The sequence below is a fragment of the Opisthocomus hoazin genome, chromosome 10 (assembly GCF_030867145.1).
Source record: "Opisthocomus hoazin isolate bOpiHoa1 chromosome 10, bOpiHoa1.hap1, whole genome shotgun sequence".
Taxonomy (NCBI): Eukaryota; Metazoa; Chordata; class Aves; order Opisthocomiformes; family Opisthocomidae; genus Opisthocomus; species Opisthocomus hoazin.
In genome coordinates this window covers 28997944-29022008 of record NC_134423.1, presented here as the reverse complement: position 1 = coordinate 29022008, position 24065 = coordinate 28997944, and the positions used below count along the sequence as shown (strand labels likewise).

Genomic DNA, 24065 nt, shown 5'->3' with positions numbered 1-24065 from the left:
GTCACTTCAGCCCTACGACTCACAGCACAGCTGATGAACAAAATGAGCGCTGCTTACGGAGTTTATTTCATTCAACAGTCTCTCAAAGCCTTGTATTTGCCCTGTATTTCTTTTTCATACAGCCTAAAAGAATCTAAGCAGACAAAATGCATTGGATGACTTCAGTAGATAAAGCAAGTTTTTCACCGCGATGGTATCATTCCGTGAGCAAATGCTGGAACAACAGAAAGCCGCCTCACAGACAGCACGCTTCCTTTAAGCGCTTAGAATTCACAATAAGGCAAAACAAAACCAGAATGGGTATACAGCCTGAAGATTAAAAAAAGGGTGTGCAACTTTATCTATGGGGCTAGCAAACTTGCAATCTGCTGCATTTCTTCCAGAGATCAGGAGCAGGACTTCAGCATATCACTGCTCTGTGTTCCTTGTTTTGACCATGTGCAAATTTCTGCCAGAAACTAATTCCTCGATTCCTGTGAACCCAATTCCGGTCTCCGCACCCGAATCAAACTTTGCTGCACTGGCATTTCACATTGGGAAGGAGCTTCACAAATCAAATTAAAACTTACATTTCCTTCCGGGAATAAATCCCAAAGACCTTACGACTTATCGGCACCAACAAGCGTCCCGTTGGAGTAGCTACATTAATGCAAGCCCCCACATTAGATGCACCACATGGGTTGTAAATAGGGTGCTAGAATAAGCCAACTTCAGGTGAAATAGGTGTGCCATAAGGGCACTGGTAAGTTTGTACTAATGCACACTCATCTTGCCAGTTAGAATAAAAACCCCTTCTGCAATCACACTGGGCACATCCACACGTTCCACCATTACTCGCAGTTTCGCGGTATGCTATCAAAATAGCATGGAATATTTCTTCCCTGTACTTTCAAAATGCATCTCAATGTATTACACTTGTGTTCCAATGGGATTTTCTGTTTAATCTTTGACATGTAGCAGCTACTTTTTATCACGTGCTAAAGACCCTATTATTACAAAAACAATCCACCCTGGACCAAGACTGTTGGCAACAGGTACTGCTCTTTCCCCTGCTACTAATGCTGAAAAATAATTTATTGCTGACAATAAAAAACGTTCTGGTACAGCCAGTGACATCTCTGAGAACACGATAAACACCAGAGGGACCTACATAGAGGATATATTTGCCAAAATAACACAAACTCATCTACATTTGAAACAGATTAGAATGGATTCAAGACATACTTTGCATCAAAAGAACGCGCAGAAATGCCATTCTTTGGAGCACACTCACAGTGGGATGCAGAAAAAGGCTGACTGACATCATTCGCCCCCCCACTCTCTCTCCTTCTAGAACCCATCTTCTTCTTACCACGTACAACAAGTATTTCTCCCTACAAACTGCTCTCCCCTGAAACCAAGCCTTCCTCCTACCAGCAAGAATCAGTTTTTGATGACTCCTTTCATTTTCTCCCTTAAGCACCTAACAGCATCATCTCCTCCTGCGATCTCAACCCAAAAAGGAAGTACTTGTAAACAAACACCATCCAGTTAAATGAATTTCAATTTTTACAGCTTCGTATGAAAACAAAAAAACCCTGACCCATGCAAAAGTTAGGCATGACCAACCCAACATAATGGAATTACCACAACCTACTCCAATAAAGATTTTAGAATCAGAGAAGAAACAAATGCAGTGTTGCACCCATAAATTTGTGAAAGGGCTTTTAAAAAAGGCCCTTTTAAGTACGGAGAGTGAAGTAATTTTAAGTGACGTTCCTGAGACACAAAAACCCATGAAGCAGCAATTCATGATCAAAATAATGTTTGCAGATTAAATTTAGAAAATGACAAAGCATTACAAGAAGAGGAACCGCACTTCAAATGGGCTTCAGAGCTTTCAAACTTTTAAAGGTGAAGAGCAAGAAGGTTTTAAGAGAACAAAAACATCTAATGTTACCTATTCAAATCACTCGAAAACGCAACAAGAGGCCCCAGTCCCAGCCAGACCATGTGCTTAGGATGATTCTGAGAGTCTACATGAATTATCACCTTTCTGGGGGTTTTCCGAGTGCTGTTTTCTCTCTTCTGTCTTACGTGGTTCTTTGGAGTCGCAATTTTTAATTCTCCTTTAAGGCAGCTTAAACCTAAAGAAAAAAATAAAGTAGAACTGAGCCACACGATGATATAAAAGAGAGAAAAGGAGACCAAAAATGGTTAACGCCAAAGCAAAAGCAGGAAGAAAATGGGAAGAGCCTTCAAAAATCCGGAAGGGTTCTTTACCTAAACCGGGACCCTAACCCGAAAAGCAGGGCGCTCTCTGGGGCTGCTCCGGAGCCGGGGGGCCAGCGAGGGCAGGACCTGCGCCCGGCCGGGGCGGCTGCTCCGGGGAGCCGGGGCGAAGGCGAAGCGCTGCAGAGCGGGGCAGGAAGTCACCCGGCGAGCGGAGTTGCCGGGAAACCCACACCGCTCCCCCGCAGCGCCTCAGGAGCCGCCAAGCGCACAGGAAAATAAAATAATCATTAAAAAAACAACCAAACAACCCCGACCAAGCCCCTGCGCGGAGTCCCGAGGCCCGGCGGCGGCGGAAGGCAGAAGCCAGGGCGCTGGGGACGCGCTCCGGAGGGGCCCGAGCCCCCTCACATTCCCCCCCTCCCCCGACCCCGCTAGCCCCGGGCGGGACCCTGCCTGCCCGCCCGCCTCCCCCCGGGCCGGGCGCGCAGACACGGCGGGGGCAGCGCTCCCGGGGCGGGGGGTTCGGGGGAGCCCCCTCACAGCCCGCGGAAGGGGAGCGGGGCGGCGGTGAGCCCGGCCGGAGCGGCTGCCCGGGAGCGCCGAGGCCCCGCGGCGGGCCATGGGGTCGCGCCCCCCACCCCCCTCCCCGTGAGGGAGCCCGCGGGCAGACGGGGCTCCGCCGCCCGCCGCCGTTACCTGCGTGCCGCCGGGCGGGGGGGCGCCGGCGCGGGCCCGTGCGCAGCCGCCCCCCGCGCTGTCGGCGGCGGCGGGGCGGGGGGAGCGGCGGGGCCGGCTGCGGGCGGGGGCCGAGCCGTGTGGGGACACTTTGCACCGGCTGGCGGCGGGGTCAGCGGGCAGGGACTGACCCCCGCTGCCGCCAATCCCTGGCCGCCGCACTGAGCCCGCCCCCAAGCCCCCGCCACCGCTGCGACTGATTGGGAGCCGGGCTGACGGGGGCTCCGCCCACGGCTCCTCCCCCTTGCCGTAAAGGTGCGGGGGAGGGCTTTGCGACAGGGGAGGGGAGGCTGCGGCGGTTCCGGCGTTTTGACGGCGGAGAGTTGAGCCTTACGGCGCCCTGTCTCCCGCGGGCGGGTGAGTGGCGGCGGTTGCCTAGCAGCGGTTGCCTAGCGGCGGGGCGGGACCCGTGTGCGCAGCGGCTCGGGGTGACTAAGCGGGGCCGCGGGCTTCCGGGGGGGGCGGGGCCTGGCGGGGGCGGCCGCGCGCCTGGCAGGGAAGGGGCGTGGTCTCGGCGGCGGGCTGAGGGGGCTCGCGGCTGGGGGGGGCTCGCGGCTGAGGGGAGCCGGGCAGGCAAGGGCTCGCCGGGTGGGTTTAGGCGGGCTGAGGGGGCTCGGAGCTCGGCCTCGGGGGGTGAAGGAGCGCGGAGCCGCGCCGGTTGAGGCGGGGAGGCGGCGCTGAGGGGAGCGGCTGGCCCTCAGGCCGGCGGCTGGGCGTTGTGGAGGCCGGCGGGGCTTGCTGGAGGAGCAGGGTGAGGGGAAGAGGGCCTGCAGGGCGGTGGGTGCTTGCGTCCGTGCTCTCTGCTCCCTCTCAAGCTGGAGGGGCCGCCTTTAGCCAGGCCTTCCCACCAGTGAGACCTGGCCGAGGCGCAGTAAGAGGCCATGGAGGTCGGGTCGGGTCTGTCTGGTCCTGTCTCCCGTGGCTAAGGATACAGAGGAGCGGATTAGGCATGCGTAGGTGTCAGAGTTAGCAGTCGGGTTGGACGGCTCGCAGCAGAGGTTATTTGCAACCTCTGGAAGGAAATGATATTGTTTTAGAGGCGTTTGTGGTATTGCAGCACTGGGCGGAAGCATATTCTTTTTTGAGAGATGAGCCTACCAAGTCACTGCAGGTACAAGTAGTCCAAAGCGTGTTTGATTTCTTAATTGACTCAACCATTTGAGATCCAGAGCCCTCAGGCTCATACCCAACAGTCATGGGCTGTAGTTCCGTTGTGCTTGATCTGATTTAATTTTGTCATGAAAATAGGAGTTTTTTGGGTAGTTTGTTTTCTCCCACTTGCTATGTATGTAATTAACATTTAGTAGGATATGTAACAGGGAAAGACCAATACAGGGACTTGACAATAGCTTTCTCTGGTCATGCCTTTTCACTAATATCTGTTGAGTAATTGTGTGTTATCATAAGCCATTTGTGTTAGTACAAAAAATAAAATGTTGCTAACAAAGTCCAGTCAATTCAGTGCTTTATAGAACTGTGTGCTAAATTAAGTATTCTACCCTGGGGAATTATACATAATTTATAATTCTGGTTTAGGGTATTTGGAGGTGTTTGCAACCATTTAAACTTCACTTATTTGGCTTATAACAGTTCTTAAACCTCACAGACTTCAGCTGCCATCTCCAGTTCTTTGTTTCCTTATCCATCAAGTTTTTTCTCTCATTCTGTTTGCAGCTCCATATGACTTTTTGGGTCTGACCTTAAAGCTTAACTAAAGTAGTCATGAAAATAACATATAACAAAATATTTGTTTTTTTCCTGTATGGCTTTCCTTTCTGTCTTTTGCCTGATCATTCTTTATGTAAGGTTTTTAGAACTGTTTCCTGTTGTTTATGTAGGAATCTGCCACTGTGAGGCGTTACCTTAACTGCTTTTTAGATGCTGTCATGAATAACTCAAATAAATAATACAAGTAAGGGTTGGAGTTTGTAATTTCTTGTGTATGAATATGATTGCTTTTCTTGTCAGGTTTTCACTGTGCTCTCTGACTAAGTCTGAAACAAATTTAGTCATTGTCTGACATTTTTCCCCTCTTTGAAGTAAATTTCTTCAAAATAAGCCTCCTTACATTTAATTTCCTTTAATGACTTCTATTCATGAACTATTGCCATGCGTTGAGTAAGACATCTTTTAGATGTTTTTGTAAAGTGTTCTGCAAATTAATGGTATATTACAAATGCATTATGGTAGGGTAATAGAAAGCACGACCAATATGATGTGGTGAAGATAAAATCTCATAGTGCATGTCCTAGGGGAGTTCTTAATCTCTTCTGCCTTAGCAACCTTACCGTAACATATGAATTTGTGCATGAGAGATCTGTTCATTTACCATGTCAGATGATAATTCAAGTTGATCTTGAACACGAAAATAAATGTGTTGAAATGATTTTACTTTATTAGGTATTCATTTAGGAAGAAATAAAACTCAAAGATAGGAACAATAGCTATATAAAATACTGAGAGTGATTTCTGAAGAAATTTTACGAGGTTTCAGGTCATAAATTTCCACCTCAAGTAGAATTCCAAATAGATTCTGCAAACGAAGAAGGAATTTATTGTCTGAAGTATCAGATTTATTCTTAGCTTCTAGAATGTGGAATATAGGAAGGGATAGGAGGAGGGTTCTTAGCTGTATGTAGGTGAGGAACATCCTGTAACATTTTTGAGTTGTCAGGTCAGCATGGCTGAATGTGTCTTTAAAAATACCACACCAGAGTGAATTATAGATCACTCCCTGCAGGCAACTTCTTATTCTCTAATTTTAGATTCTCTTCTGTAGGAAATACTGCTTGGTGGTGGAAGAAGTGAGGAGTCTGGGCAGCATATCTTGGTCTACCCCTAATACTTTGCGGCTTTGGGAAGCCATTTTTTCAATGCGTACTTCAATTGCGGATAAAAAAAAATCAAAATGTAAAAATGAAGTTGTAATTCTCAGTGTTTGATAGTGTTTTAAAAACTTGTGAAGATTCTAAACTAAAAAATGCCTCATATACTCAATTCTGTAATTTCATTGTTTTCTAATATTCTGCTAAAAAGCAATAATAATTTAAAATACTAGGTGTGATGATAAATGCAGGCATAAGTGATACATAGATGGGAGATCTTTAGAATTTCTTACCGGTTGGAAGATTGAGCTGTTCCCTTCCATTGGTAAGAATGGGGAAATGTAACATTTAAATAAAAGCCAATGACAGACAGATGGCTTTAGGAGTCTACCTGGATTCCTACCTGGTTGATTATGCCAAAAAACATGTAAAAAGAAAATTCCTGTAAACAACATAAGCCCCACTCCTAACTTCACAGTAGATAAAGATAAGAAGTTTGGGTTTTTTTTAGTAAAAGAGTTCTGGTTGGAGAACATGTTAAAACTGTCCTAAAAAGAGAACTATTACAGACTAGCAGCAATCTTAATACAGGTGAAAAAGAAACCCTGATGTTCTGAAGTATATCCTTTTTTGTTTGCTGGGGAGATATGGTATCTGTCTAGCTATTTACATAATGGTTAGAAAACTGTGGGTGCTTAGGTGCTCACACTTTAAAGAGAGATTTGAATTCTTAATAGCACTTCTTTTTAAGTTACAGTGAATGTTCCAGTGTTGTGGTATGTGACTTGGTGATAAAGGTATTTTTTTGTATGTTTCCTGAATACGGTGAAGTGTTTTTATTGGCTCTTGAGAAGTTCCATGCTTTGTTTTTTAAGTATTTTTTAATTTTAAACTTCTCAGTCACTGGGCCCTTGAGACCAGCCCTGTGGCATTGTTGGTCCTTTGTGTTATCTGAAAACCTGGTTTGTGTTTGAAGATGTAGGTGCTCAGAATAAGAGTTCTGCACCTGTAGATGGAATTCTTTGGTCCTCCTTACTAAATTAAAAGCCTGGTTCTCCCCTCCTGTATATTCACACTACTTACCTTGAGCCTATATGCAGCAGAAGACAAGACCTGTCCTTTGGTTTCTGTTTTTTTGAGAGGTGTTGCCATATCAGGCCTTAGTGGAGCAATAAACATTGCCAGTTCAGATGAAAATTTTCAGTTGAAGCTTTGTGCCTGTTTTTGGAGGAATCCATCACAAAAGAAGTGAGGTTTTAGTAGTTCTAGCCATGTAGAGAAAGATTTGATCGAAATTCTCGTCTCTTTCAGAAGTAGTCCCTAGTAATAGTCATCCTTGGTTTTGTTGGTTCCAGCAAATCAATGCTGATGTCAGTAGTTGGAACTGTTATCTTCTTCGTTGCGTGGTAATTCTTGCATTATTTGGAAGTCTCACTGGGTTAGTTTTGTGCAGCCATCACTCTTGCTGTTTTTAAACAGTGAATTTGTGTTTTCAAAATAAGTTTAATAATGGTAGTATAAACTCTAAAAATGTGTATTGTTCTTTTGTATCTTTCTAGTTATCTGTTAAGTTCAGTAATAGCAAAATATTTATTTCCAGGTAACTTGGAAGAAAAATGCCTAGCAGTCCTTCCATTTCTCTTACTGGATAAAAACAATTTTGAAGCCGATTTGTAGTGGCCATGGATAATCAGTGAAGACATACAGTGTTTTCTGGAATATTGAATGTTCTCGTAATGAAGATCTCTCTCCTGCAGCAGATGTATCAGGACGTACTGGTAGGCGTTCCACTAGCAAAGGAAAACCATCATTATACCTCTTTACTTAATCTGTGTGTTGAGCCGTCACCAGAAAGAGATGAATCATGTAATTGGATGCATCTGCCGCTTACCAGTGGTAGTACTGGGGACCATCAGGACGCTGAGATGTCAGATGTGGTTGTTGCTACAACAGATGATATATCAAATAGCTTTGCAAACAGGAGCTCCTCATTCTGTCCACGGGAAGTGATGCTGCTTCAGTTAACCTTGATGAAGATGATGGTTGCTAAAGCAGAGGCCCAGGAAATTGAATTCAATACGAGACAGAAGTACTGTGAAATCTTTGTCCTTCTTCTGAAGGAGGCAAAAATTGACTCACAATTGGTAAGCTTTTATAAACTTGTGAAAGATTTTTGTGACAGGAGGGGAAAAAAGAAAGGAACGTGTCTTAAATATTTTTTTCTTTCTACATGTCTGCAGATTTCTCTGCTCCATAGTAGTGACCAGCTGTTATCTCATATGGCTTCAAAAAGTTTAGCATCTCTTGTGTATTTCCAGCTGAAGCAAGAGGTGAGTGTGGCATAATTTTTCACAGCTTAAGAAAATGACTTAGTGAATATGTGCCTTCAAGTTGTTTCATTCGACTCTAGACCCAAGTTTTTATAGTGTTTATACAGCACAAAAGCAGTCACTATATGACTACTGTAAAATCTGAAAGTTCTTCCGAAGAGGTTCTTTTCATAAGCAGACCCACAGTGCAACATCAGAACTGCTCCTTTCCGCCGTGTGTTGCCTGCATGCCTGCTCTGCTCTAGCTCTCTGCTGGACATCAGCAGGCTGCAGATGTACCTTTCACCCAGACTCTGTCCCCTCAAAATGCCACAGTTTTGTTGAAGTGTATTAGCTCCAGCATCAGGAACAACAGCAGGTTAGACAAGATGATACTATGTGATACTTCTCCCAAAAAGTGTGTCTCAAGGGGCTTTGGGTTGTAAGTGATGGATAGGAAAGATACATAAGAAGTGTTCCGAGAGAGTATTGCAAGTATGTTAGGAGGGGTGTGGAGTATAGAAATAAAGGAGATCAGATGTGTAACAGAAGTTTGTAATGTGAGGTGGAACGTCTTTATATAAAAAACCCCTGGAATTTTATGAAACTGTTTTAAGGTAAAACATGTCTAGGTGGTAAGAAATATTCTCTTTAAGGTTGCAGTAAAGGTATTTAAAAAACCCAACAATCTACACTATCAATATTTTTACAGTGACTTGAGATCTGTTAGGTGATGCAGTAGATAAAAAGAGGTAATAGCCTACTGAAAGTTAATCACATACTTTTCTGTATTTTCTTGTTTGAATATTCCAATTACTCATCTGGACGTTTTTACTTGCTGTGTATTTGGTGACTGTATATTGTAGGCTCCATAGTAGCATCTCTGAACACAGATTTCTCTCAGAAGTTTGTAGTATTTCTTGCAAAGCTGTCTGGGTCTGGGAATTGTGAATTCAGATATGGTCTGTCTACAGTGTCACCTGATTTTGGGTAGGTCACATGACATTAGGAGGTTTGGTTTTCCCTTTCTGGAAAACACAGATAATTCCTATTCCATGCACATGTGACTTCATGTTAGTAAACAGAGGCCTGTGTACTTATAAGGTACTGGACAGATACATTGTTTCTTCCTGTGTTTTGTCTATGCCTACATTTGAATCTTTTTAATGTACATTTTTGAATCCCTGCATGATGATTTAATTTGCATAGCAGTTGTAAAGCATACGTGATTGTTTTTTGAACTCATTTTCTTAGAACACATTAAATGTCACCTGGCTCACCTTTAGTTTGGAGACTCTTTCAGGATTCCCTGTGAATACCCGGGTCGCAGAATGTCTGTGGACTCTTACAGCTATTATCAAGGACGCACTGAAAGATGAGGTTTTCCCCAGAGCAGGTACTGTCGCGATGTTACGGTGTCATCGATATAGGAGTGTCCGCTAGGGGGAGGGACGCGACTTGTAATCTCCTCTGGGGCAGCTTGGCTGGAGGGCACCCGTGTTCTTCCTTATAAAGAGGGTGACAAAGTGCTGTTAAATATGTAGTCGTTTAAACATGCTTAAAAACTGTAAATAGTCACAATCGCCTGTTTTCTGCTTATTTCATGATTTAGCTGACAGTGTTACACTCTGACTCCATAATGTTCTTCTTGTTGCTGTAGGTTTTTTGAAGAAGTTGTTGGCTCCTCTTGATGCTGTGCTTGAAGGATTTTATAATTCCATTCTGTTCCATCATTTTGACAGTCTCCACTATACTTCACCTTATTCTGAAGCTGCAAATAATTTGATCGGTTTTACAGATCTGCTTGAAGCACTTCTGGCTTCCAGAAATGAATTAGAACTGCCGCTCAGATGCCAAAGAGTACTGTTTTTGAAAGTTGCTTATGTCCTGAACCTCATTAGCTCATCCATTCACTATTTAATCAAGAAGAAGTTCATTATGCTCCTTAAAAAATGTGTCCTTTACAAGTCTAGAGAAGATGCTGAAAGTAGATCACTGTTCTTACAAAACCCAGCTTTACATGAGGACATGCTTGCGCTGAGTAATGCTGTTCTGCAGGTTGTGAATTTAACTTGGCTTGAGCAGATCCCACTGAGCGGAAAGGCCAGCTACTTTGGAGGCAGTGAAGCTGCTCCTGGGGATGGTACTCAAGGTGGTTCTGACCAAACCGTTCTCAGAGCCTTGAGTCTGGTAGTGCTTAAAGCACTGGAATTCAAGTTTCAGAACTCTGCTGCAGAAGCTGAAATCAAAGGTAATAGTCTCTTCTAGTTTTGTTCATTAAGCAGCAAGCATTTTAAAGCTTTCAGATTTTGTAGTCACAGCTCATTAAGATTGTAAATAGAATTCAGCTGAATTAGTGGTGGTGGGAGGGAGGAAAGAGAAGACCTGCCCAGGAAACCTGCTATCACTGTACCCTACCTAATTAGTTGTCTCCTTGCATTTTATCCTATCTGTAGCCCTGCAGTATGGGGGGCTTGAAACAACTGCATTTGGGATTGAAAACTTTTCCTGTTAAGAATATGTGTTAGTATTTGAAATAGCTGAACCAGCTTGGGAATGCCAGACTCTTCTCCAGTTGGAAAAGAAGAGACCCTGTTGCGCAAACAACTACTCTATTCAGGGTGGGGAACTAAAAGGAACTGCAGGTAATGCTCTCCTGTGTTCTGATGTGGAGGGAGAACTTTGTTCTTATCTTGGTTGAAGGTACTAGGCATTGCTGTCAGACAAATGATGTAGTAGGCAAAACCAGCAGTGGTAGAAAAGGTAAAAAGTAATGAAGCTATGAAGTAACAGACAGGAAAATTATGGGACTTGGCAGAGTAAAGTGATTGCGTTCTTCAGCCCCACTTATAGATCCAGTCCTTTGAATTTGTAGGTGTGAGGCATACTTTTCATACCTGCATACGTAAGTAGGTTTGTGCTACTGAACAGATGAATTACATTAGCAGAAGAGCAGATCTGGCACTTGTGCTGGGGCCGTGTCACAAGGCAGCCAGCCGGACAACAAGGGAATGCTGTGTAACTTGCGTTCCTGAAGGGAGAGAATGCATTGCTGTGTCATGCTGGTAGCCAGTCAGTAGCCTTTTCCTGTGCTGTAATGAAGTGGTGGGATGAGGTGCTTTGCCTGAGAGACACTCCTGGAATCCCATCTTCCCACTTGCCTTTTTACCTCTGAGAGGCATGTGATAGATGGCTTCTGATGCTAAGCCACGTGAACATGGATGTGCAAATTCTATGATCGAAGCAGCTTGCTGTCCCTGGATTACAGGCTTCACAGCAGAAGTGGAAAGGCGGTTCTGAAGCAGTGTTTCTGCTCAAATACAAGTGAGAATGGGTGTTCCTTATTGCCAGCCAGTTGATGATGTGGCGAAAAGTAAAAAGTAATTTACATTTCTTTTTAAACAAGGGTGAAATTTTGCAGGATTTTAAATATATTGAGGCATTTCAATACAAGTTGTAGGTGTAAATGTTATTTTACTTTTTATGTTTATACATTATGTAGCAAGCATAAAATCAATTTTTAATTCATCTGACTGTGCAAGAGAGCTACGGACTTCTGTAAGACAGCTTCTGACACTTTTTTTCCGGATTTTGGAAGATGCTGTATATGTGATGCCAGTTGCATTCTTAGAGTTTTTTAGGTATTTGTAGAGAATATTTTACTTATGATTCACCTTCTGAAAAATGTATACAGACTGAGATTTTCTAAGAACATGTGAACATAAAAAATACAGGTTAAATCGATTTTTAAATGTCTCTGAAAATTCTTTCTCAAAGAAAATATTCTCCTTTCTTTTCCATATTCATGACACAAAAGTGGGTTCTTTAATTAGATTCAAATACCCCAACTGTCAAGAGGAATTTCAGGTTGTAAGGAATGGTGCTTCTATTTTAGTGACATTAAATGAAGTGGTTAAAACAAGCACCAAAATGCTTTAATATACTAACTTCCCTTCTGAGGAGCTGGTTGATCTTAATCTTTTTTTATTAACATGAATTACAGTGGCTTAACTCCTAATTCATTTCCATTTTGAGAGTAATTTCCAGATAGCTTTGATTTATAGGGAAAAATTTCACTGTGAGTAGTAACTATTAATAACAAAAATAATTTGCTGTTCCTATTATTTGCTAAGAGGAAAAGCAAATCTTAAAGTCAAATATTAAGGAAACCCACATAATGATGTGGTAAGTAAAATTCATTCCCACGTTCCAGAAAACTTTTCAAAAGCAGTAATCACTGTTTATATAAATGATGCAACTGTGCTCTTCAAGCCTTTGTGTACTTCCAGGAGCATTAGAGTTCTTACTTAAGGAGTTTCTTTGGGTAGAGATACACATCGCTATATTTTTCCGTTTTCTAAACGTTGAGTGTATGCTGTGTTAAGTGAAAAACTGGTACCAAGTACCATACTAGAGTCATTAGTATTGAAGAGGTAAGTTTCTTGACTTAAGGGAAAGAGTCTGTCTGTCATATGAATACAAAGTTATTTTTATAGTAAGCTACTGCACTAAAATGGCATGAATTTTGAGGTGCTTTTCCCATCCAGGAGTGCAGTGTTTAGAGGGAGGGGAAAAATGAAGATTTGCAGGAAAAACGCTGCTTACGTTAATCCTTCCAGCAAGGATTTTGGACACTTATCACGAAGGTGGCTTTATCCCAAGCCTATATATATTTGGAGATGTATATTGTCCATGAAGAATTCATTTTATGAAGAATATGGCCATACTACAAGCTTCATACTTTGTTTTACTGTAGAAATGACAATTTATTCCCATGAACTATAGATCACTACAGTTAATTTCTACAGTGAATCACACTGGGGCGGGGGGATACTTCTGTCCTGTCAAAACATTACAGTTGTATCATTATTTCAATACGAGAAGAACTACCTGAGATGAAATCTCAGCAACATGCTCATATTGGGTCAATTCACCTTTCTTTAGTTTGTGATGTACCAATGAAGCGACCCAATTGGGGATCTAAGGAGAAGTACCAATCCTAGCTGTGTAGGTATAGTCACATTTTTGTAGGTTTCCTTGGATATGCAAATTTTTGGAGGTGCGATCTTGTTCATGAGTCTGCGAGCTGAAGTGTGAGAGGGTTTACCCTGCTACCCAAAACTTTATAGGTGACCTGTGATCGTTATTACTTGAACTCCAAGGAAATGAAGAATGCTGTTAGGTGAATACATTGTGTCCATAAGTTTTATCTGTCTTGCAGGTGGGGAGGCAGTATCTAATGTGTAATTTAATTTTCTGCAGGTTACTTATAATTGTTGACATTAGGATCTAAACATTGGTATGTTCACATTGAATTTAAGGTTAGATAGCTAGTTCTGGTTTTCTGCAAAATATTTCTTGGTTTCTTTGGTACCAAGAAGCAAGAACTAATCTATAAAATTTGATGCTGTGTTAAATCAGTTGAGCTAAGGAATGATAAATGCATTCATGAACTGTTACACACTGTTTGTTTAGAAAATAAAAAGTGTATGTTGTTTAGTAACAAAAAAAGCATAGCAAAATTTACTGTTACTTCTTTGTATTTTTTCTTCAGAAAACTTTCAGAGTTCCATGTCCCAGCTGTTGATATTCTGGAGGAGTCATCTGAAGTCTTCCCCACAGTCTCACCCAGTTGTACATCACTGTGAATGGCTCTCCTTGATTTTCATAGAGCAAGATGATGATATGTGGGAAGCTGCTAAAGCTTTATTACTTATTTATCTAAAATTTGATAGGTTAGTGTACAGTTTATTTCATAGAACTATGAAGAATTGTAATTTAGTGAGATTATCGTGATACACATAACATTTCCATTGATTTGTATAAAGAAAAAATATTTTTAATAATTGAAAACCCAAACCTCAGGACAATGTAATAATGTGTGGTGTAAGAGCAGTTAACTTTGCTGATAGTTTAAGTGTTTTTTGGATTGAAATGAGGGAGTTGTGCAACAGTTTCCTATTAAATACTTTATCATATCCTGTAATTCAGAATAATTGACTTCCCAATCTAAAAAAAGTGGTTAGACACAGATAAAAGGCAAGACTGTTTTCTTTCAACACCGAGAGTTTGACAAGAATGGGATATTATAATTAAACTTCAAGAATTCAGGGACTTCTGACAAAGTAGCCCTCTAAGGATTGGACCCATGTTCATTTGAGCTAGTTCAAGAAAACTGTTATTGCTAACAATTGAGATGTATTCTTCCTGAATTTGCCCTAGACATTCACTGCTTCATTATTGTTTAAATTACCATACAAGATACTATCCTAATTTATAAAAGGTCCCTCAAGCTTCAAATGTGAAGATACTGCAAGTAGTATCTTCCGTACACACAGTTCTTCTCAGATGCCTAAATAAAAGTAGGCTGCTCTTTTCCAATGTGCTTAGCATCCTGAAAGTTAATCTATGTTCAGGTTTACAAAAATATTGAAATAATTCATGTATTGAAAGTAACTTATTTTACTCCGGAATGTTTTCTAAGTAGGAGTGCTGTTTAAGAAGGCCTGCTTTAAGTGCTTTGGCTTCCTGAACTGTGCGATTGCTTAGCCTCACCTGCCTTCGTTCTTTCTCATTCTAATATAAAAACTGCTTTTTTGGTTTTTACTTTTTGACAAGAGAAAAAAGGCCAAGAATACCATTTTCTGGACATACCTGTTTTAAAAAAATCTGTAAACTTTGACTGAATTTAATCCATTTCATGACTTACTTTGCAGGTTACAGCATGAATCTGCTGATAACTTAAGCCAAAAAGAGGAGGAAACCTGGAACTCCCTTACACATGCAAGTGGATATAATCCTCACTGTATCTTTTTATTTTTTCTAGAAAAAATTGCATTTGATTCTACAGTACTTCTAGATTTTTTGATTTCTTCAGAAACTTGCTTTCTGGAGTACTTGGTCAGGTACTTAAAGCTTCTTAGAAAAGACTGGCATCGGTTTGTAGATGTCTGTAACCATTTTGATAGCAAACATGGCACTTTTCAATCAATTTCTTCTGTCAAGCCACCCCATCAAGAAAAGCAAAGCTGTATGACTGATGGGAGTCTGCCAAATGCTTGTTGTGAACCAGAACCACAGACTCTGGTATCTTTTGCTTCTTCTCACGATTACTTAGTGATTACAGCCAAGCAAGGTGATAATGAAGTTGCAGCGTCTAACCAGTCTAACTCATTGGTATGCACCGACAGTACATCTCTGCTGGGTTCTCTTCAAAGCCTTGTTAATTATGACAGCTCTGGAGACTCTGAATTAGAGTCGGGTGGAGAAGAGTGCTTGGTAAACACGAAGCAGGTGCCTTTAAACAATGAGGGAGAGATGAGGATAAGAGAAACTGGCTGCAGCTACACAGGTGATAAACAGAATACACTGAAGTCTGAAGTGTTGCCTCTGACACAAAAGGGACATAGTACCTCATCCTGTTTGACTTCTACGGTGTCTTCAGATAATTCCATTCCCCTAAGAATAATGCTTTACAAATCAACAAAATGTTTGGAAGAACTGCAAAAAGCTGTTTCTAGGTTGCAGAGAAGAAATCTTTTCCCATATAATCCATCTGCATTGTTGAAACTACTGAGCCACATTGAGAAGATCAGTAAGGACGTGAATCCACAATAATCCGAAGAAGTGTTCTAGTGATTTTTTTCATTTTTTTTAACTAGTACACTAGAGAATGTTTCCATGAGATTAATTATTTCTAAAGCTCATGCCTCTCACACCCGTCAGTGTGATTAACCTGAAACAGGATGAACGTGGTTTTGATTGACACCTTAAAAATCTGCAATTACATTCAGCGATATGGCCCAGTTGTCTTAGGGTCCTGGGCTTATTCATGGTATGTATGTCAGTGTCCGGTATATAAGGATAAAATGTTAAGTAGTCATAATTTATAAGAAATGACTAATGTGAAAGCAGAGCAGCAATATGTGATACTTGTCAATTGTGCTTAATGTCATTCTATATATGAAGTCATTGCCAGATTGGTGGTGATTTATGGACTACAGTGCAGTGTTAATGCAACGCTTGACTGCTTAGAGGTTCAGCAAAATAAAGTATTTCAGTTGGGGACAGTTTGGGTGTTTATACTTTGTGTTCTGCATCAGTGCTTTGCTCTTAGTGGATGTTCACATGTGCTATCACAATAATCCATGCCACACTTTTCTTGGCTGAAGTGCTTAACTGATACCTAGGATGTACTTTTAGCTTTTACTGTTTGCCTGATTTAATCAGCAGCATTATATTTTCACTGCAAATTGAATTTAGTTTTTCTTAATATTTTATGGTACATTCCTTTAATTAAGAGGAAAGATAGATGTGGGACTAATGCATATATTGCCTATTTATAGAACATTTCAGTGGAGCATTATATCTAAAATCAAGCTTAGGTAATGCAGAAGTGGAGTGCCAACAGAATTCCTTGCATTCATTACGTATTTTATCCAAGTATAAAATATATACTTAATTAATTGGTTAAGTCAGAAACAGATAACTAGAAATTAAGTGTCTGCAGTGCAGTGAGATGGATATTGAATTTAAATTCTTACACTTATATCTTTTATTAGATCTAATTCAAATAACCTGAAAAGTAAGCATCTAAGACTTTGCCTGGGGAGGGTTGGTTTAGAATGAGATCCAAACCAGTGCGTGCACTTAGCAGGAAGCCAACTAATGTTGGTACACTTAATGTGCAGCTTGTAATGATCTTAACAAGGGTTAGGCAATGGGAAAGTACTGATGACAGGGATTAATGTAAAAATCTCAGACCTTATCAGAACTGTAAGAAGCAGTTTTCCTTTTAGGATCTTCTCTTGAAGGTAAGTGCTCTATTCTGGTTGAGAACAAAGTGAGTTCTACCTTCCTTTTGAATAGCTGTTTACTGTTAAATTAAAATAGAGATTGAGTTAAGACAAAGAGTCTCTGGAGCAGCTGACTCTGACCCCCAGATCTCTGTGGCAATCTTCTGGATTAGTCTTGAGCTCTGAACTGGTGAATCAGCACTACTGGGAGGGGAAGAAAACTAGGTGAATCTTATGGGATAATTTAGTCGGAAATTGCAGTGTTTTCCAGAGACACTTGCGTGGTATGAAATCTCAGACAAGAAGGTTTGAACCTCAGTTTTGTGCTCTCGGAACGACAGCTGTAATCGCTTGGCAGATAAATAGGAAAGTGTGATCCTTTTCACTGGCACATAGACCTGAATATTCTGCGCATTCATTGTGCTTTGGTTTCTTCCTGAGATTGTCAGTGAATGGAAACTTTTCCATTCATGCTTATGGTTACTTCAGTTAAAAAACTGACCTCCGAGTAGTCCAGGGCAGAAGAATCCCTCTTTCCTGCTTGAACATGGTTATGCTCTAGGTGCTGAGTTGCTTGTTTCTGTCAGGACTGAAGTGCCACTGGGTGTGTTCAAAGATGCAACTCTAGACAACTTGGGAACTTTTAGTTCCAACAAGGGAAGTGCCTTTGGCAAGGCAGTTGAGTAAGAGTTCCTCAAGACTGCAATTTTAAACGTATGTAGGTACTTGCATTTCAGTGAAATCCTTTCCACTATCGTCACTTCTTTTCTAATCTAGAAGTTAGCTTTTCTGACTAGTTTATTTTAACTGAGTAACTTCATTGTTTTCACAGCGTTTCTTGGTCTATACTTTGCCAGTATCTAAATTACAACAGTATTTCGCAGACACTGATAAGATAAGCAGGGTGGGAAAGGTAGAAAGGAGAGATAATTTTAGTTTTCTAAAGTGCAATTTTGGTTTTGTTAAGTGCTAGTCATCTGTCAGTGATTACTACAACTAAAAACTTTTTTGAAGTAGAACTTTAGACATCTCAGAACAGTGTGTAGAATTTAGCAAGAAGTGTAGGAGCCACAACTTTTCGTTTTTGAATGCAGCAAATCCAATTGCAGTCCAACTGTACTTAATGCTTACAGTCATGAAGTTGGTTGTGTGCCTGGTTGGTTATTAGAAGTGATCTTTCCTATGTGTTTTGCTTCTCAGAAAGCCATTGTTTTAATTCTCAGAATGTTTTAGTGGTTAAAATGGGTAAATGTGGTTTTGTATCTGGCAACTAGATACCTTTATGTGCTGATACTTTACCATTTATGAACTGTAGGACCTGAGATGGAGTACAACCGACGTGAGTCAACTTTTTTTTTTATTATTGTACACAAAATGAGCGTGAGCAGTGAAGGTGGCTAGTAGTTCTATGGCTATATTCAAAAAGTAGCACAAAGAAAACACCTTTCAAAAGAATTTGTATTTTAATCCATTGGTGAGTTTATAAGGTGTGGTGGTTGGGGTTTGTTGGTTTGTATGTGTTTTGGCTGGAGTTTTTACTATCTAGAAGTTTTAGACAGAGCTGTTATTTCATTTGCTAGAGCAAATTAACTGAGCTGCAGAACCTATTACCAATGTTAAATTAGAACTTAGGAAGCATGTCAGTTATTGCTAGGAGGTTGATATGCCTTACCTTTGGATATTGATATCTAACAACTTCCCTTGTATTATTTCAAAGGAAGAAACAGAACAAATCAGGTGACCTGTTTGAAAACAGTTTTCTGTCTGAGGACTTATCCTGAAATATGCACAGGCTCTATTTATGTCTGTACAGTTGTTTTGTGGAGTTTACCTTCAACATCAATAGAATAAATTATGGTTTAATGAGGTAAGCAGCACTAGAAGTTGTGCTTTTTAAAAAGATTGTTTTGAAATTGCTGAGCTCGATTGCAGTTACAGCTGAATCCAGGTGTTTCCATGCTTGTGGTTCTTCAAACTGGATTTCCTCCAGTATTTTTATGACTGCTTCCCATTGTTTTAAAACTTGTATTACGAGTTTTAATCCCATGATACAAGAACAAAAGCCAGCCTTGACAATTTATATGCTTACAATAATGTTGTAAAGCTGCAAATAAGGACCCCTGATTGTTCCCTGGTTTATCACTGCAGGACGAGCACTGTTTGTACTTCTTCCAAAGTCAGTCTGGCATGGTGACTGAAGTTAGTATCAGGTATTTGTCTTAGCCTTTCAGTGTCACTAGGAGTGAAAATACTGTGGTCACTACAATTTTACTTGTGTGTATTTTCCCTTAAAGAGTTGTCCAAATGAATTTTTAAATTCTTGTTGTATTCTCTTTTGGGCTGCCTGGTTCACGCTGAAATCTTGTTAGAAGCCAATTGTATGTGTCAGATTGGTTGATTGGCAGTCTTTTACTATCTCTAACTTGACAGCAGGCATGGACCTGGACTTGGTTGAGAAGCAGCTCAGGGATTTAAGCTTTTCCAAGTCGTTGTCTTTTTCAATGTAACCATGTATGAAATGGTGTTCTCCTTCGGCTGACACCCCTACAGCTGCTCTGAGAATTAGGCAAAGATCCATTATGCGGCAAATGTAAAACTCAACCAATTTTTCAAACTTTTTATCTCCTTAGGGGACGATCAAGTACTTGGTCATCTTCAACAGGATATTGGTCTCTCTATAGGAGTGTTTCTTCACCTAAGCTAAAAATACTGACCACTATGATGCCGGTGTCTTCTGTAATTTTCAATTATGAGCTGATGCAGAGAGGGGAATTGTTGGCTGTGAAGCATCGAAGGGATGGCCTTTCAGTTCCACCAAGCAAACGCTTATATTTTGCACTTGTGTCCTCTGTGGATGGGTAGAGATTTATGCTCTGAGAGTCTTCTGGTAATGTAAATCAAACAACATTTGCAGCATTGTCTTATGTGCAAGTGTTACAAATTGTTGAGGTTTATTTTCATACACTGGTTAAACCAGTGCTTCCGGCTCCAAGGATCAACGAGGCGTCTTTTTTGTGATCCTATATTACTTGGACTGTTGGAAATGAATTAAAAAGCTCTCTGAATGAATTGATTGGACTAACTATGAAATCTCGAGTGTTACAGCCAAAAGATTTGTGTATTAGTCTCCTGCATCTCAAGATAGTAATAGCACATGGGAGTACTGTTTGAGTGAATTAGCGGTGCTGTATCTGGAGTGGAAAGGGTGAGCTGTGGAAGTCGGTTCTGAAGAGTTGTTCTTGCCAAGATTTTGTGAGTAGCATGCAAGTTTTCATACACTGCTTACTATAAATGTAAGCAACCAAAGTTACTCTCCTTGCTAAATATACCTTTTCAAACGTATTAGAACATACTTAGGGAAAGTACCTTATCTAAATATGCAGTTATATTTGAATTGCTCTATGTTTCTGGTTGTTAGAAACGTGAATTTGACAAATATGGACAAGGTGATGCTAAATCAAGGGGAAGGAAGAAAATCTTCTCACCAAGAATAATTTAAAAACAACAGACTAGGATTTTGCATAAAGAATGCTCAGCAAACTGTAACCAGATGAATTCTCCACTAAATCACATAGACATCTCTGTGCCTCTGGATATGAGAGCATTCTTAGTTGCTCTCCTGGAGGCTTATTGATACACTATATGTTCAGTATTTACATGAAAGATAGCAAGAGTTTGTAACAACTTGAAAGAGATAGCATAATTGTGGTATTTATATCCCTCAATTGTTACATGTGCAAGAGAAATTGGTTAGAAAGCAGTCTCCAGGTAATGTCAGTGTCTTTTTTTTTTTTTTTCCTGGAGTCTTTTTCCTAAAGCATGTTTGTAGCCTATTTATTAATAATCCTGTTCTCTGCATTTTAGTGAAGTGATGGTGGCTTGGGTCAGTGGTGAAGAGTGTTAGTGTTCCTTCACTTCTCTTCACTGTCTTTATCCTTCCAGTATTACTACTGACTTGCCCTTTTTATCCAATTGTCATCTTCGTTCTGCTTCTTAAGGCTCAGATTCCCAAAGTATTGAGTTTTCTAATTCTTACCAAAATTCACAGAAACCAAATTCTGACACAATTTTAAAAGATTTAAGCATTTTGAAGATTCCAGCCTATATGTTCAAATTGTGTATATTCCTGATTTATTCCTGCAATGGCATTCATGTATGATAAGTATTTCTACCTTAATGCTTGCTTTGTTCAAAATTGGGTATCTAGTCTTCAGTTATGACAGATGGCATTATTAATTAATTAGAAATGAACCTCTCCTTGTGTAAAAGCCTGTATGCATTATGAATCAGGTCGTACTTCCTAATAAGAAAGGTATTGAGGAGAAAGCATTTCAACAGATTTTAAATTTACTTCTTTATCCCTTTTGTGTAGAGGAAGGTTGGTATGTTGGGAGAAGATATGAATTCATGTGAAGAAGAGGAGCTTAGCTTTTAAACTACAGATTGACAGGTTATGAGTTATCATATTGATGTCCTTAAACAGGATTTGAAATTACTCATTTTCAGATATCTGTTGATTCTCGAGGAGCAGAAAGTATAGGATTATGAAGTTTTTTTACGTTAGTCTTGAAGAAGTGCCAGATGACAAGCAGATGGGTTTCACTGGTGGTGAAAAGAGAATTCAGAGTGCAGATTATTATTATTATTATATCAATTTGATCTAAACTGATTCCTACATTTTCTGTATGTATAAGACTGAGATTTGATTTGTCTGCCATTGAGATAATCAGTTGGCAAAAATGACTAGGTACTAATAGGCAGTATATTTAGAACGTGTATCTGTGGGATCCCTAGATGAATTTCAACATTTTTTTGTATAAAGGAAAACAAAAGAAACCCTTAGGTTTTGGAGGCTTTGTTTGTTTTGGTTTTTTTTCTTCCATTCCCCCTGCAGGTGCTGTCATACACCATGGCTCTGATTCTAGAAGTTTGAGATTTAGTATAGTCTCAAAGATTTGCCAAGAGGGTTTTCTCTACTGACAAAGTGAACTAATACTATATTCTCTCTTATGTGACTGCTCAGAAGCTCAGGTGAAAGCTCACATCCGATGTGTTGGCTTACTGTAATTTAATATATGTATTTAACTGGCTGGAAAATGGAAAGAAGTGAATTTTGTGAATTTTTCTGGGTTTGTTCTAATATTTTTTCACTGAAAACTGATACATAATTTCCAGTGATATGTGAAATAATTATTTGGGCCAAATAAATGGCTCCATTTTCTAGTTATATTTAATTGTTGTATGATTGAGTAGGTGTTTTGCTGCAAGTAAGGAGTAGTAACACTTTGTTTTCTTAGTGATATGTACAGACTAGGGCGAGGTTTTTGTTTGGTTTTCTTTTTTGTGGCATTCAAATTTAAGATACCTGAAGGATAAATACTATGAAAGTGCAGCGATAATTGAAAGGTCAGTGGGCAGCTTTGATCAAGAGGGTATGGTTAGCTTGTTACTTACCGTGCAATAACTTTAATCTTGTAATAGTCCTGCGTCGGTGGTGAGTGCTACCTAACAAATGCTCCTCAAAAAGTGTGTAAAAACATTTTTTTTCCCATTTTATTATTTGTAGCAGCTCCACACTTGTGCCAGTCAAATGTGGTTTTTACAATTTAGTGCAACAGTGAAGAAATCGTGGATTGAGGTGGGAGAAAGGTGTTTCTGCCGATTACCTATTACATTACTGGCATAGTATTAGCAAAGTGATACATGAATCAGCGTGCTCTAGGCTTTCCTAATTGGCAGAGTGTTCCTAAATGTTCTGCTTGGTTCATGCTACTCGTTCAGATGTGGGAATGTATGGAGATAATTTAAAGCAACAGCAAAGCCATAACACTACCTTTCTGCAATAATACTTCACGTTTAATATTTCTCTGGTGCATCAGTTTATTGAATACTGCTCCCAGTTTTATGGAAGAACTAAAGACTTGCAATAGCTGCAAAATATTATACCTCGAGAAGAAGGGGAAAAAAAAAAGCTATATGAAGAAAACCAAACTTTTCCCTGGAGGGAGATACATAAACGGGGTCCAAATATTGCCTGGGTCACATCTTCTACTGCAGTCTTACGGATTATGACGAAAGTTTCAATATACTCAAAAAGAGTTGTAGAAATTATGTCCAGGGCAGGGGGAGCGGAACCTCTCCAGTGTTACTGTAGGAAGTCTGAGCCGCAAACTACGAAGGCTGGAGGTATGTTCAGTTACTATTTTGTGTTTATTCTGTTGTTGTACTCCTCTGTAGCCATCTGCTATTAGCTTCCTTCAGAGACAGTATGCTGGGTGAGGTGAAACTTTGGTCTGACTTTGAGATGTCTGTTCCTATTTCATGGGTTGTTGTTTGCTGACTGCAAACAGGAATAAAGGACTAATAAGAGGTTCTCTGCTCCTGGCTTGCCAGGGAGGTTCTCTCCTTCCTTTTGAACCACAGTAAGGTGTCCTGCCCACCAGAAGGTGAAGTAATGCCAACACTTCTGAATGCTGTTACTTACTATTTGAAACTGGGAAGAGCTGGTAGGGAGTGACTTTCAGCCTTGTTCCTTAGCTGTGGAATTAAAAAAAAAAAATAAAAAAAAAAAATTACAAATCACATAGAGTTAAGTAAAGTTTACATGTTGGTATGGTATCTCTAACCAAACACACACTCGGTGCGCATTTCCCTCTACTTTAGGAATTTCAAAAATTCCAGTTTATATCTTCCGAGGAACTGGAACACTTTCTGTAAAACCTGTACTTGATTGAGGCTGGAAGTATTCCTGAGGCTGGTCAATAGGAACAGAAATCTTTCTCTAACTTTATTTGAAAACCTGTACTTCACCTAATAATACGCCTAGAAATGTCAACGTGAAGTGATGCGTTTGGGGTTTCCTTTTCTGCGCAATCAGCAGGCACAGCATCCTCCCGTGCGTGTATAGAGCAATGTAAGTTGAGACGAATTCTCATCAGGCAACAAAATACCGTGTGACTTCAAACATTTCTTCACCTACTATGTTGACACAAATACAAAGGCAGGCACTTGGCATTACTACTCCCGAGTTTCACCGAGTAGATACATGACATCATGATTGCCTTCAGTCAGAAATCTTGAAGTGCAGCTTTGCTGGGTGGGTCTCTGAAGAATTTGAAGGAGTCCTGTAGATAGGGCGTGTTTACCTTTGTCAAAGTGGTGAGTGTAATGCCTCTTCCCTGCTAAGG

At 40.4% G+C, this 24065-nt stretch overlaps 3 protein-coding genes across 6 annotated transcripts in view; 2 read left to right on the top strand and 1 right to left on the bottom strand.

Annotated features, from left to right (window-relative positions):
- Positions 1-2976, bottom strand: part of ASB7 (ankyrin repeat and SOCS box containing 7) — a 31665-nt gene extending 28689 nt beyond the window's left edge. The window contains exons 1-2 of one of the 2 annotated variants that reach the window (XM_075432027.1): positions 2911-2976; positions 2032-2126 (exon numbers count right to left, since the gene is read on the bottom strand). The gene's annotated coding sequence lies outside the window, so the exon portion shown is untranslated. Of the gene's footprint in view, positions 1-1939; positions 1983-2031; positions 2127-2910 lie in introns of those variants that run through there. The other variant, XM_009945437.2, reaches the window with a different exon arrangement.
- Positions 2977-3490: 514 nt separating this feature from the next.
- On the top strand, positions 3491-15708 carry LINS1 (lines homolog 1). Of its 2 annotated transcripts, none has more exons than XM_075431724.1 (7): positions 3491-3537; positions 7375-7918; positions 8015-8104; positions 9338-9479; positions 9744-10334; positions 13638-13818; positions 14800-15708. In XM_075431724.1, the coding sequence occupies exons 2-7, from the start codon at positions 7511-7513 to the stop codon at positions 15698-15700; spliced, it is 2313 nt and encodes a 770-aa protein (XP_075287839.1). In that variant the 5' UTR covers positions 3491-3537; positions 7375-7510; the 3' UTR covers positions 15701-15708. The 2 variants fall into 2 exon arrangements, with proteins under 2 accessions (XP_075287839.1, XP_075287838.1); XM_075431723.1 differs by lacking the exon at positions 3491-3537 and adding an exon at positions 3610-4060.
- Positions 15709-15828: 120 nt separating this feature from the next.
- Positions 15829-24065, top strand: part of CERS3 (ceramide synthase 3) — a 49433-nt gene continuing 41196 nt past the window's right edge. For both annotated transcript variants that reach the window (XM_075431725.1, XM_009945439.2), the window contains exon 1: positions 15829-15917. In XM_075431725.1, coding sequence (XP_075287840.1) covers positions 15829-15917 — 89 coding nt within the window. The remainder of the gene's footprint in view (positions 15918-24065) is intronic.

What these genes read in the sequence shown, in the direction of transcription:
- LINS1 (XM_075431724.1), top strand. Translation starts at nt 7,511, where the DNA reads ATGAAGATCTCTCTCCTGCAGCAGATGTATCAGGACGTACTGGTAGGC. An exon ending in CAAAAATTGACTCACAATTG is followed by an intron (nt 7,919 to 8,014) that starts GTAAGCTTTTAT and finishes ACATGTCTGCAG; the next exon opens with ATTTCTCTGCTCCATAGTAG. An exon ending in TGAGGTTTTCCCCAGAGCAG is followed by an intron (nt 9,480 to 9,743) that starts GTACTGTCGCGA and finishes TTGTTGCTGTAG; the next exon opens with GTTTTTTGAAGAAGTTGTTG.